At 37.3% G+C, this 14,482-nt stretch overlaps 2 protein-coding genes across 3 annotated transcripts in view; one reads left to right on the forward strand and one right to left on the reverse strand.

Moving 5' to 3' along the window:
- The window catches only part of CTNNB1 (catenin beta 1), a 37,928-nt gene extending 32,053 nt beyond the window's left edge, over positions 1–5,875 (forward strand). The window contains exon 16 of the mRNA XM_088150925.1: positions 5,603–5,875. The gene's annotated coding sequence lies outside the window, so the exon portion shown is untranslated. The remainder of the gene's footprint in view (positions 1–5,602) is intronic.
- ULK4 (unc-51 like kinase 4) overlaps positions 1–14,482 on the reverse strand; it is a 183,322-nt gene that overhangs the window by 3,945 nt on the left and 164,895 nt on the right. For both annotated transcript variants that reach the window (XM_088150921.1, XM_088150922.1), the window contains one exon: positions 1,233–1,321. In XM_088150921.1, coding sequence (XP_088007047.1) covers positions 1,233–1,321 — 89 coding nt within the window. The remainder of the gene's footprint in view (positions 1–1,232; positions 1,322–14,482) is intronic.

Here is a 14,482-nt window from a genome sequence, read left to right on the forward strand (position 1 = left end):
TACTATTCCCATGATTTGTCATGTAACCCATGCCAATGAATTAACGAGGCTATTTTTATTTCCATAGAACCAAACCAACATGGTTGGCTTTTTTTCCCAGCTGCATGAGTCATTTCCCCTTTTGTAAAGAATACAAATCAGAGAGAACAAGAATGTCCAATTTGAATAGTGATTGTATTATATTGGAGAATTTATTTATCTACTGTCAGAATCCTAAGAACCCACATAGATTAACGCATGCTTATTTATTTAGTTATTTATTTATCCAATTTATATGGCCGCCCATCTCAACAAGAGATTCTGGGCGGTGAACAGAATTAAAATAAAATAAAAACAATCATAAACATTACAAAAGTCAAAATACACAGCAGCCGAGCAACATCAACCCAAATCACTAGCATAACCAAGAAGCGGGTCCTTGCACACCTTTGGGGCTCCAGGCCCTGGCACGTTTTACCAAGGTATATAGTGAAGCTTAATCCTACAGCACAATTCCCACAAAATCAGACTTAGACATCTTTGCATAAGGGCACAACTGGTTCACTCAAGCAGGCACCAGAATTTGATTCTTGCTCTAGAATTGCTCAGCAGCTGCCGCATCTTATACGATCTATGGCTACTGTGTGTATTGTAATCATTCATGGCAACAATTGCTCCTCTGCATCGTATCCTGAGCCAGCAGCGCAACCCAGAGTTCAGTAATCCTAAAAGCAGGGAGTGGCTGATAATGACAGAGTTGTTATGAGCAGGAGTTATGCATCCCCTATGGCCTGCATGGCTGTTCATAAAGCAGCTAGACAGGATTTTGGAAATAGTTGTGGATACCCGTGCTTTCAGATATTTACTTTTCATAAACAGCCACCAGTCACATCTTCCCTCTATTCTGTATCTGAAATAACCGAATGTTCTTCATTACTATTACTCCATTACTCCATTTTGCGGTCAATATGCACTAAGAGAAGATATGAGATGATACAGTGGGGGAAAAAAAAGTGCCACTTATGTCTGGCCTGTCATATGGGGTGATGATCAAAATGAGAGTATGTCAAATGGAGAAAGGGAGGGAAGGGAAAAACTAGGGAGCTTAGAACAGAAGGAGCATCAGTGATAGAACTGTGTAGTACAGGGTGGGCTAGTAACATTAGAAGATTATTATACACAATGCAACTACAGAGAGTTGAAAGGGGGGGGAATGTGCAGCTTGGAAATTCCAGAAGCCTCAGGGAACTCACCTGGAAGTCTGGGCCAATTTTTCTAGCATTTGAACAAGAATTTCTCCATCATTCCTCAGGCTTTCCGAGTGCTTCTCGTTTGAAGTTACCTGTTATCACAAGAAGAGTTACCAAAAGTTTAGGAAAATACTCTTTTCTGACCAGTGTAATCTCCCCACAACCCATTGCTCCACCACTGTTTTAATTCAAATTCTCTGCTTGGGATAGTGTAGCCACTGGCTTTCAGTGCCTATGGAAGAATACAGGGACAAAAGTACAATATAGTTACACCCCCAACCCTAATATTCTTGTATATTTTGAGAAAGGATTATATATATATTTATCATAGCTCCATTCCAACATCTGGAATTTTTGCTCCAGATCAAATGTGTTTAGTCTTAATTTCTAAAGCATCTTTGCCTTTTGGTGCCTGAGAGAGACTGCAACCATTCTATCTTAAGGTTATGTAATTGTATAATATAAAGAATTATATTTTAAGATTGCCTACAAGGATTTTTCAAAGTAATGCTGGACTAGATTATATTTTTTCTGAGCAAGATTAATTTGGGCACTTAATAATTCAAAGTAGAGATGTAGGAAGTTTTGTTTATATTTTAATACAAATCAACCTATTTTGTATTTTCTACATTAATATGTTAGCTATGACATTATCCTTCCGTTTCTATTCTTCTCCAAATTTGCAATGGAATTCTTGGATTTAAAAAATGTATGGAAAAATGTATATAACTTTTTTGGAAAAAAGTTTCTGTAGTGGTTAAGCTGCTGGATTAGAAACCAGGAGACCATGAGTTCTACTCCTTCAGGCTGGGTGATTTGGGGCCAGTCACTCTCTCTGTCCTACCCATCTCATTGGGCTCTTGTTGTAGAGAAAATAGGAGGCAAGAGCATTATGTACAACTGCCTGGCGTTGTACAAAATAAAGGAGGAGGAGGACAGAATGCATGTATTGAAAGAAATGTATTTGCTTTAGTATATACGAATTACAAAATACGTATGAATTATGCATTTTTACTTTAAACTCATGCAGGAATGGAATGAAGTGAATTTGCGCTCAGTAAATTGCTTTCCCAAGCAATCATCAGACTTGTTCTTGAATCTGTTAGTTTCCCACTCTTTAGTATATCAGATGGATGATTATAAAAAAGTTCTAAAGTAATATCTGATCATGCCCATGCATCATGATCGATTGTTTAAACAAAATGTTACTGAACTATTTTAAGACGGCATTTGAATGTATCTCTATTAAAATATTTCAGAAAACAGATGAAACAAGATTTTGAGATTTTTTTTAATGCACATAATTTGCAAATATAGAGATTACTTGAGATTTCTATAAGACATATATTAGAGGTCAGATAATTGCTTATGCCTCTTGGAAAAAAAAGGAAGAAAATAAATTAGTATATGACAGTCTGGAAAATCAAATTAAGGCACTTTTGATCAACTATGTGAAACAACCTTGCTCAGAATGGTATAATACCTTTATACCCACTAGAATGAAGTTTAATTGTCTTTACGCACAAGATACCAAGTATTTATTAAAAAAGAGTTAGCAAGATTAATGGGAATGAGAGGAAAAAACCATTAAAGTGCTAGCTTCTAGGCTGAAACAATATTGCAATATAATTTCACAATTAAGGATTGCCAGCAAAATGTATAATAATTCTGCCTCACCAAAACAGCCATTTTTTTAAAAAAAAACCCTAATTATATAGACTAGATTCAAGAGTCCTGGATGAAGACATTAAATTGTTTTTGGATAAAATATATATTCCAAAGATCACCCATGACCAATCTGCCTATTTAGCTGCACCATTATAGCACAAGAAATAGTAGATACCATTAAATAAATGAAAGGTAGGAGTGTTTTCTATAGATTACTACAAGATATTGCTTTGCTCTTCTGCTTCTGAAGATTGAGAATGATGCTTTTTTTAATACATATTTTCCTGTTCATTTTAAGATGTTTTTATAACTGTGATTTTGAAGACTAGAGAGATCCTGTGGATTGTGCAAATTATTGACTAATTTCACTGTTAAATGCTGATGCTAAAATGTTGACAGCTACATTGTTATGAAGACTCCAGAGTTTATTATCTTTTTTCCCTACATACTGTTTTTTTATAAAAGGACATTGGATAACATCAGAATATTAACTAACAGATTAGATATGCAGTCTGATAAATTGGACAAGGCGGTAACTCTCAATATGGTACAAGTCTTCCTCCTATTTTTATAATTGGATTAAAATACAATATACTAATACACTAGTTATTATGCTAGTTAAGGTAATGACAAATGGATTTTTTTCACCAATTAAGACACTCTGAAGAACTTGTGAAGGATGTACTATCTCCTCTTACATTTGGTTTGAGTTTGGAACTTTTAGCTTGTTTTAAGGATATAAAGGCGGCTGCCATTGAATATAAATTTTTATCACATGCTGATAATTATTAGCACTCTTTATCAAAATTTATGGACATAGTACAATATGTACATAGTATAATAATTCATTAAATTAGCAAGTTATTCTATAAATTGGACTAAGTCTAGTATACTTCCTATAGGATCTAAGGCAGTGTTTCTCAACCTCGGCAACTTTAAGATGTGTGGACTTCAATTCCCAGAATTCCAGGAGTTGAAGTGCATACATCTTAAAGATGCTGAGGTTGAGAAACACTGATCTAAGGTGTCTATGAAAATGTGTAAAGACTAGTCTTACATACCCTTTACTTTTCTTTGTAGAGATAAACACTTCCATGTTTATAAATATTTTAAATTTTTATTTTGGATTGAAATTATTACTAGATGGTTAAAAATGCTTAGGAGCTACATGGAAGAGAAAATATAATTAATGTCACTCCATAACTGATGTATATTAAGAGGGATGCTCATGTGAATACCTGCTGGGTATTTTAGACAGACCAATAAGATGCAGGAAAAAAATATCAGATGGACAAACTTTCAGACTTTCTTTACTCAAATTAACTTTACAGACTATCAGTATGATCACTGAGTTAATATTTTGACCTTTGTCTCTTTGTGAAATGTAAGTGAATTTTCTCAAAAATCTCAGTGGGCATAATTAGAAAGGGACTATTAGATCCTTTTGATATCTTGGCAAGGGCTTGATTCCCATGTTGGTAAAAAAAATAATAAATTGTTTCCCTTGCATTAAAGGCAAGGGGATATTTTTAGGAGGAAAAGGCAAATTTGATCCTTGTTACCATGAAAAACTGATATTATGTAATAATCCTAACTTGAAAATTGTTGGTGTTTCCAGCAATTTTTCCAGTGGAGTTCAGGGGCATGTTATCAGTACTTTAGGTCACATTGTTGATCAGCCTTTTAAAACATTTCCAGCATTGCAGGAAGAATTTCAATTTCCTAAACCCGCTGAATGGGAATACATAAAATTATAGCATCTTTTGATCACACTGTTGGATGGAATTAATTAGCACTGTCCAAAACTCCTAAATTATGATTATTGGTGTAGATTTCACATGAATCCAAATCTACAGTTCACTTCTACAAATATCTTAAGATTATTGTGAAGATGGGTATTGCTAATTTACAAGAAATTTGGGATATTGAGTTGGAATATCCTGCTTTTATGTATCAGTAGGTTAAGGGCTTTAAAGCTTATTTAGTATGTATCTTTGATCTTAAAGATATGTTTAAGTCAGCAAAAGATTTTTTTTTGCTCATGTACTGGACAGCAGAATATATTCTAGGGGGTTTGAACAGAATTTTAATTTGCTGGAAGGGTAAGACAGTAGAGGTATTGACTTGTTTGGAGTTTGCCTTATGGTTTGTCCCATTTTAATTCAACATTTATAAGTTCGTTATATGGTGCTTGGAAGACAAATAAGGTTTAAACATGTTATTCGGATGTAGAACTATACAAAAAAAATGGGAAAATTTTGAAAAAAAAAACTAAAGATGTAAATATGTGGTAGAAATATACACCAAAATTAGGAACTTACTGATGAGGAACTCTGGATCTATTGTGCATGAATAGTTAAAAAGCCTGTTTTACTTTGATGGAAGTAATAGTATAGTATAGTATGCTATAAGTGATTCAAAACCTTGGATTCATAGTACGCGTCTACTTTGTACCTATGACCTTGTTTTGTATCACAGTAGAGGAAAAATAGACCAGTATCTTTTTATGTGGTCAGGGTTTTAAAACTGAATGATTTTCATATATATGTATACAATGATATATTTTCATTGTTTTGTTTTTGTTATGTTTTAGTTGTTCCTTGTTTCTGACTTTCAACCTTCAGTATATTAAAAGCAATAAAATTATTAAAAATAAAACCGTATTTGATATTAACTGGTATTCATTTCTCTCTTTAACGATTCAGTGAACATCGCAAAACTGCCTTGTGAGCTGAAAAAGAATAAGCTGAGCCAAAATGGAGTATCCAGAAACTCTCTCTTCAGTTTGAATCAAATCATCTGTACTCCTTCAAGCATAAAAATATCTTTCATATAAATCAGAATGCACTCTATGTATCTTTATAATGCACAAATGCTCTGTTCATATAGCACTTGAGTGCTCTGCATGTACTAGAGATCTTGTCTATACAAGCAACTCTGGCACTGTTTTAGTTTCTGCATTGTTTACACACGGACATTTTTGTTGAAGTGTTCCTCATCAAGAATTTTATTTCACATATATCTTATTTTCATCATAACCTTGCAATATGATCTTGTTGGCTCAACTGAAAAAGGTTGAGGTTAAGGATACCAACTGAAGAGTTGCAAGGCTTGTGGAATTCTTTACAATTGGTACCTTTAACTAAAAATATAATTAAATCTTAGAATAGCATCTATTTATTGTGATTTAGTAAGAATTTCAAAATGACTATGAAACTAATAAAACATATAACAGCTTTCCCTTAATTAATAGAATTAAACTATTAGACTAATAATAAAGAATTCTTTTCATAATACCTTAAGGCTTTTTGCAATGGCCTTGTCCTGCCCTGGAGCCTCCCCGTCTCCCTTTATGCCTCAGCAACAAGGCCAGGCAGCATGGTTGCCTTCATATAATTTTTCACACAAGAAAACCAACCACCAATCTTACATTGGTAGAAGGATTAGGCTGGAGGTTCAAGACTTACTTTTTTATTCACTTATTTAGCCTTCAATTTTATTACTTTTGCACACTGCTGCTGCCAGGACTATTGCTCTCTCAGGAGTTCAGATGTTCTATGAAAGCATTTCATAAACGCTGCCTTCTAGAAGTCTGGGTTCCTGAAAGTTGGACAAACCCTTCCCCTTCAAGAAAAGGTCTGGCTGAGTGATCAGAAGAGCTGATTTGAAATACAGAGCAGAGAAGTCTGAACCAGAGATCTCTCCATGCCATTATTCTCTGGATCTTTCTTTCTCCCTCCTACAGCCAATTTCCCCTGTGAATTGTAGCTGGACAGACAGAGCCTTCTTATACCTCCCACTCCATAGCTGTGTGCTTCTGCCTCACACTCTTTTCTCACTTTGAGACTTCTCCAAAGTATGTTCATGTACATGGTCTCTCCTCAACATATACACACATGAAAGAGCACGCTTTCAGATTGACAGATCTATTGATCTCCTGGAAGTTCAAAATTCCAATGTAAGGAGAAAAAGACCTGGATTAAGGTAATTTCCACAGCAGAGAGAGTAAGTGAATAATAATGGCATGTGGAAATAGATGGACCTCAGGAGAGCCAGTTTGTGGTTAAGGCACCAGGCTGGAACTGGGATGCCATGAGTTCTAGTCCCACCTTAGGCACAAAACCAGCTGGGTGACCTTGGGCCAGTCACTCTCTCTCACCTCTAGGAAGGAGGCAATGGCAAACCACTTCTGAAATCTTGCCAAGAAAACTGCAGGGACCTGTCCAGGCAGTTGCCAGGAGTCAACACTGGCTTAAAGGCACAAATACATATATAACTACTCTCTACTACATTGAAACAGAAATAAAATTTCAATGAATTAAAAAGGTGATATAAAGCAGTGATTAAAAATGTGAGGGACAGAAACAAAAATCATACATAGCATTTATAGAAGGAAGAACTGAGACTTCAATAGGTACCTAAAAGATATCATAGGTGCTTCTAGGATAGCAGAAGGAACAAGATCCCAAAGAACAGGAACCCTGTGGCACTTCTCCTGATATTATACTGTAGTTTGATAATGAACCACTGATGAGCATCCACAAAGTATAGTGGATATCTAAGGGACATGCTATCCAGACCATACTTAACTTGTTACTTAAGAGTGTTGTGGAATCCTGTCTCAACTACTTTGTTGAAATCGAGATATATGATGTTTGCAGCTTGCCCATATTCTGGTGCTGTGTTTTGGATTTGAAACTTAAAAGGAGCTTTGGAATAGACATGGGAGTACATGCCATGCCTGACAGTGCTTTCCTAAATATGTGCTTTTCCTGGATAAGCGTGGTACCACACAATGACATGTCTGAATTAAGGCTGCAGGTACTTCACCTATTTTAATAAGAGGGTAATGGAACTAAGCCTGGGGGCAAAAATGGACATTTGGAAAATATTGCAGTACCTGTTATATTCCTTCTCCCCATCAGGAAAACCAGGAGCACTATCTCTCTTACATCAAGAGGCAAGAGGCATTCAGGAAGAGGATTAAAAGCATCAAGGAGGCCTCACCTCACAGATAAATGAGAGTTAAATAACACATATCCAGTTTCAAGATTCTGTAACTTAACCCCTTTTTCCTTGCAATAAATCTGATTAATAATATTCAGTAAGAATCTAGTATCTTGGTTGTGAGCAATTGCTTGGGGCTTGACAAAGAGTGATTAGCTCAATCCTTCCTGACACAACTGAGAACTGAGCAGCAAATTGAAAACACATTCTGCTTAACCGCTGCTCTCTGCTCTGACATGAGAGTAAAGAGGGCTGTGGAATTAATACTCTCCCAGATGCTGTTCAAAACCTCTATACCACCCAGAAGCTCCATAGAGTTGTTGAGCACTCCGGCTTCCCAAGTATAATACGGCTTCAGGGTGTTCATGTGAAAACCCAGGTTGCAGCACTGTCTCTAGGAATTCCATTAAGTGCCTAACAGATCTCAATTGTTCTTCAATGCATGTGACCCTTGCCATTCAGCTTGCATTTTATTTGCTGAGACAGACTTAAGAACCAGTACTCGAATTCCTGCTTCAGTGTCTACTTCCTGGTGTGTTTATCACATCAGTCCTTCTGCTTTCTTTGGGTCTCACATATGGTCCCATGGACTAGCAGGTCTCTTGAAAGATCTAGAGTTGGTCCTCAAAGTTCAGGAAATTCACTTGGCAGGAAATTGACCTCCTTCCCACTGATGTTGGACCTGTGCTTCACTTCCATACACAAGCTGAAATGGGAGAACCCAAGATTGGGTGATGCTACCCCATAAGCAAACAGAAACACCAAGTCCCAGTTGTTAGAGAGTTTATTAATAATCCCACAAATCATATTTCCAAAAATTCTGTTAAATTTTACACCAACAGATCCACTCAGCCCATAGCTCCTGACATAAAGATCATGCCAGAATCTCAGAATCTCCTGCCAACCTATTCTGCTAATGTCAAGACATGCTGCTTTTTTCCATGTGTCACTGACCCCACTATATTGACTATCACCTACTGGAAGGGAACATTTGTTATCTGCAGGGATTGTAAAAGAGCTTTAATCTCCTCATGGCATCTCCCCATACACTGATGAAAATCAGATTTCACACATATCGCTCTTTCCATGATCTTCCCTTTAGAAGTTTTGGAACAGTCTGTAGGTGCCACCCACTCACGTACATCCAGTCGGGTAATTATGAGCCAGACTGAGCAGCCTCAGGTGAAACTGGGTGGTCACCATAAGCTGTCTAAGAGGCTCATATCCTTCCTTCTGCCCCCTAGGGAGAGATATATATAGCAGTCCATTTTTAGTAATGGGAAAACCCATTTAGTTGGGGAGATGGAATTGCTAAAAAAAAAATCAGATTGCTTATATCCTCCTCTGTCTTTGCTCCTCTCCTTTGCTGCCAAACTGCCCTAGCTTGCTTTACCTGATGGACAAATGCTGCTGAACTACTTCTTGAGGCTGCAAAACTTCCTCTGGGCATTTTTTGAGGTAAGGCCAAGCGTGGTCCTCACAGCTTCCAGAACAGGCCATAGTTGCCCATGTTGTTGACCTCAGTTACTCTGGTCAATGCAAGTACAGCTCCATTCAGGTGTGGCTTCAGGCAATGTATGTATTGCGCTTTGGGAATGTTGTATCCCACACATGTTCATTCAAAAATTGGCCAACTAGACTTCTGCATCCTCTCACTTAGTACTTTAGGGATTTGTGCTTTAGCACTGGGGCAGTGGGCCTGGCAGGCGTCCACAATGAAGCAGTTCCATTCTCTATCCACTCCATTTCTGCTTTATGTGCTATCCTTTTCCAGGGCCAGTCTTAATTTGGTCTCTCAAGGGGCTGATTTTTGCTTTGCATGTGAAGCCCATTTTGCCTTTGCCTCTGTGTCTAGCTTTTGCTGTTAAATCTGTAGATCTTGCTTAGTGGTCTCCATGCCCTCAAGCAATTACTGCTGGAAGTTTTTGGCACTTTCTCCAGGGGTTGACACTCTGACCTCCGTGCCCTCCTCTCAAGGTTGACATTCTGTATAATTTTGCCTCCTGTTAGGAACATGTACTTTCTTTTCTATCTTAGCTTTACCCTGTCTGTCTGTTCTTTGTGAATTAGAGATAGAGAGAAAAAAGGGGAGAAAAAATATAAATCTGGCTGAAGTCCTTTGTTTACAACTCTTTTCTCCTACTTGAGAACAACAGAAGGGGAAAAAATCTAAAAGAACCAACTTTAAAGAGATAGATATCTGATTCAAAGAAACTTCCCAACCAAGAAAGAGTATTTTCCTACACTCATACATGGAGGTCTGCCTTTAAGTGTTCAAATTACTATCCTCCACTGTCTTCTACTCTATGCCTTCTCTAGCCACCATAGACAGATGAGGTCTGCTTGCAAGTGAACACACACCTGAAGAAGTGGCAGAGTGGGCCCCTGGATCTCATGAATGGGTCCCTGGAGCCTCCACCCCCCATCTTCCTGCACCCATTACATGCCTGGGGAGAGCCTGTTCAGAATAACACTCTATTCCAGCACCACAGCTTCTCTGTATTGGTTTTAAATAAGAAGTAGAGTTGAAAATTCTCTGACTTATTTTTCTTAACAGCTTAGCTAGGCAAAGTGTGTACTAAAGTTAAATACCTCTCAGAATAAGTGGTCTGATTCAATAAAGAAACATGTTTATTATGTGTATTAAGGTTAAGGAACTAATTGAGAGCTGGAGAAAAGGAAAACAATATTATTATGACTCTCACAGGCTTCAATGTAGCTGCTAATCTACCAGACAGGAATACACATCCACAAAATATACTGTACGTACAACAAAATGGGGCTAAAGTAACAAAGAAACAGCTCAGCTCAATCCATACAATAAATAAAAGGATCCTGATTCACATCTAGCTTCACATTTCTCTAAATGGCCATTTTCTTCTGAATTTCCAATCCTCCTATGGGCTGTGGTGTTTTTCTTCCCTGGTGGGAGCTGGACTAACCAAAATACCCTCTCTTCTTGGAATGGAAGACAAAAGAGCAAAAGCAAAATGGAGTTTCTCTGCCCTCTTTTTAAAACCCACCTGAGAATGGAAATTTCCTACTCCTGATTGGTTCTTCAGAGTTTGATTTTTCTGAGTTCTGATGGTCTCTGCCCCTTCTCTATATCAACAAAACATTTTCCTTTAACTCTGTAGCATCTGAATCTTGGGGGGATTCATTAGAATCCTCCTTAGTATTTCTCAAAGTCAATAAATAGAATTCAGCCCAATCAGCAAATTACTCAGTATCTTAGTATTATAGAACTTATAGTTACACTCAGTTTATTCTACCACAAACAAGTTATTATCTGAAGTCCTTTCTTCTGTGTTTTTGCCTCCAACCCATTCAGAATTCAGTTTAAAGCTCTCCATATGTTTTCCAGTTCTTACGACTTGTAACTCATCTCATGTCAGCAGTCAACTACCCAAAAAGCACAGATCATAATTCCTGAAACCAACTCTTACATCAAGAGCATTTCACAACCTGCAGTGTTCTTTCTTTTTTCAATCTTCTTCCACAAATGAGGATGAATAAGAATATAGCTGATGAGCTTATTTTTTTACCAGATTTATATCCTGCCTTTCATTGAGGAACAAAAAGTGGTGTTCATACAAGTAGGTGACCCTCCTATTTTCCCCAGAACCGTCATCTTGTGAGGTTCTCAGGTGAGCTTAACTTGCAGATCATCCAAAGTAAAGATAAAGATATACTTCACAGAATATGTCCAAAAACTTTTGCCCTAGCTACCTCCGTACACCTGGTTGTCATAGCCAGACTACGTTTAATATCAGTAAGTATGACAGCCCCAAGTTACTGGGTCAACCTTCTCACCTTCTGGAAAACTTAATATAAAACATCTTCAATAGAAAGACAGATATAAATACAGTGTGTTTTCAAGAGCAAAGCAAATTAAACAAGTTCAGCTGGTATTGTCAATTGCTGGCTTGTACAAACAGGCCTGAACAATGATGATGTTAAACCAGAATCAAACAGGATAAAAGCCTGAATATTCCAGGTGTCCCTTGGCACATACCCTTATAGACATGTATGTACTCTCAGACAGATTATGAAGGTTTTGTAACCTTCAGATCTCAACAAATACATGTTAAAACAAGCAGATACACTTCACAGAGTAAAAAGAAAATAATACAAGTCTACTTAGGAGAGCTTATATTTCAAACACTAAACTTATTTTCTCTTATTCATGGGAAAATATATCTTTTTAGGAGTTCAAAGTCATTTACACTTATAATTTGGCAAGCTATGCACTGCTTTAAAGGAACACTTTCAATATACCTGTGATTGATATTTGATCTTAGTGTCTAGTCTATGTTCTCAATTTTGAACATGTACTTAACATTGATTAAAAAATAAACCAAATCATCACTCTGATCTTTTCAGTTGAATATATAATCAAAAGATTCATGATGAATCTATAGACACACATACTCTTATCATTACATATTAATGTTTAGAGCAGAGATGGGTAATTCCATCTGGCCCGGAGGGCTACACATGAAGCCCCATCCTGAAGTCTTATACTTCTGCCCCCCCCCCCCCTGCATCTCCCAGAAATGCCTAGAAGTTATATTTCTGAGGATTTAACCAGCCACTTGCTATTCCCAAAAAATACAGGTGGATGTCAGTTGCAAGTTTGCATGGAGCTTTTACTTGAAGGCACTCCTAAATTTAAAATGCTTTAAAGTGCCAGCTACTCCAAGCTTTAACCATTTTTTGCCCTTCCCACTGAGAAAGGAAATTGATTGCACAAAGCTGGCTCTCTTTATATAGTTCTTCCTTAAATGGCAGACAATGTTGATAGAAATGGATGCTGCTTGGGGGTACTTTGTCCTCACCTTCATCTGGCAGAAGGGAGGTTGACTGTGAAGGCTCTCATACTTAGACCAGTTTCTAACAATGGGGAGATCTGGATTTAAATTCCAGTCATACATGTGTTTGACAACTCCACACCATAAGATCATTCAGATGTATTATATCCTTCCCCTTCCTCTTAGTTTCACAAATATACAATATATCTATTTTTATTTATTTCATTTCATTCATTAACCCCTGTTCTTTACCATTTATTAATTTGTATATTCCAACCTGCAAGCTTCTACAGGCCACAGTTGTCATCAAATGCCCATGAATACTGACCTCCTCTGCCCACAAAGTTACTCATATACTTATAAGGCAGAAAAAGTAATTATCAATCTAAGCAGCATGGAAGTTATAAGGAAAATTATCAAGCAGTCACAATAAAATCTACCTTTTCAAGAACACCAGGTGGTGGGGGATGGGGTACATGAAGAATTACAGTGGTACCTCTAGTTACGAACGCCCCTACTTACGAATTTTTCGAGATACGACCAGCTCCAGCCCCAAAAATTTACCTCGACTTGCAAACTCGCCTCGACTTATGAACCGGATCTGCGGCCATTTTCTACCCATTCCACGTGGTCCACAGCCATTTTCCGCCCGTTCCACGTGGTCCGCGGCCATTTTTCCAACCGTTCCACATGGTCCGCGACCATTTTCCACCCGTTCCACGTGGTCCGCGGACATTTTCCCGCCCCTGACACGTGCTCCGCGGCCATTTTTCTGCCCTGCCGCGTGGTCCGCGGCCGTTTTTCCGCCCCTGATGTGTGGTCCGCGGACGCCGGAACAGATTAATGGTAATTACATTGAACCTTATGGGAAAATGTGCCTCGTGTTGCAACCAATTCAAGTTGCAACCAGAGTCACAGAACGGATTAAATTCGTAACTCGAGGTTCCACTGTATTGAGGATTCATTTAATGCCTAGTTATAATTTTTTTCTTCTTTGAAAAAGAGACATTTAAGCAGAAAGAAGATAAGATCATTTTCTAAGACCAATGGAACAAGTAAATCTTGGAAATAAATATGGCATATGTGAAGATGAATGCCACTTTCTTGCTCAGTATCAGAATAGCAGCTACAACTAATATCAATCATTTTGAAGTGTTTGTACTAAGGTATTATTTATTTTGCAGTCCAACAATGATTGAACCAGTCCAATTCTTAATATTCTCATGTTAATCATCCTATAAATCTGAATGGATATGGAATGAGAACAGCAGGCTCCTAGCATAATTTTTATCCAACATTTTTATTTTATTTTAGCAGCTTATAATTATCCTGTTCTGTTATAATTTGTTTTAGTGTGCATCACAAATGTTCATGTTAACATTACTGGATTTGGAATATTATCATTTTCTTTATCAACACTGTAGAACAGTATAAGGAACACAGGGAAACACAATTCCAAGATGTTTTCTAGTGCAGGAAGCTTTCTTTTACTTTACTGTACTATAAATTCGCGCCTCATATTAAGCATCTTAATTGTAACTTTTGTTGCAAGACCTTTACATAGCATTTCTAATCAAAAGCTTTTGTTTGGGTGGACATCTTTGTTCTATGGTTGACAAGATGATCTATATAGTCAGAAATAAGCATTTTCCACCTAAATTAAATGCTTACATGTAATTGTGAGATCTTATTACTGGTTTATTTTCTTCACTCATGATGAAGTTTTCTGAATATAAAGAAAAAAAATTGTCTCTGTGTACATGTGTG

Source organism: Python bivittatus, unplaced genomic scaffold (genome assembly GCF_059951505.1).
Source record: "Python bivittatus isolate LINGU-HERP-01145 unplaced genomic scaffold, Pbiv_v1 ctg000610_np1212, whole genome shotgun sequence".
NCBI classification, from domain to species: Eukaryota; Metazoa; Chordata; class Lepidosauria; order Squamata; family Pythonidae; genus Python; species Python bivittatus.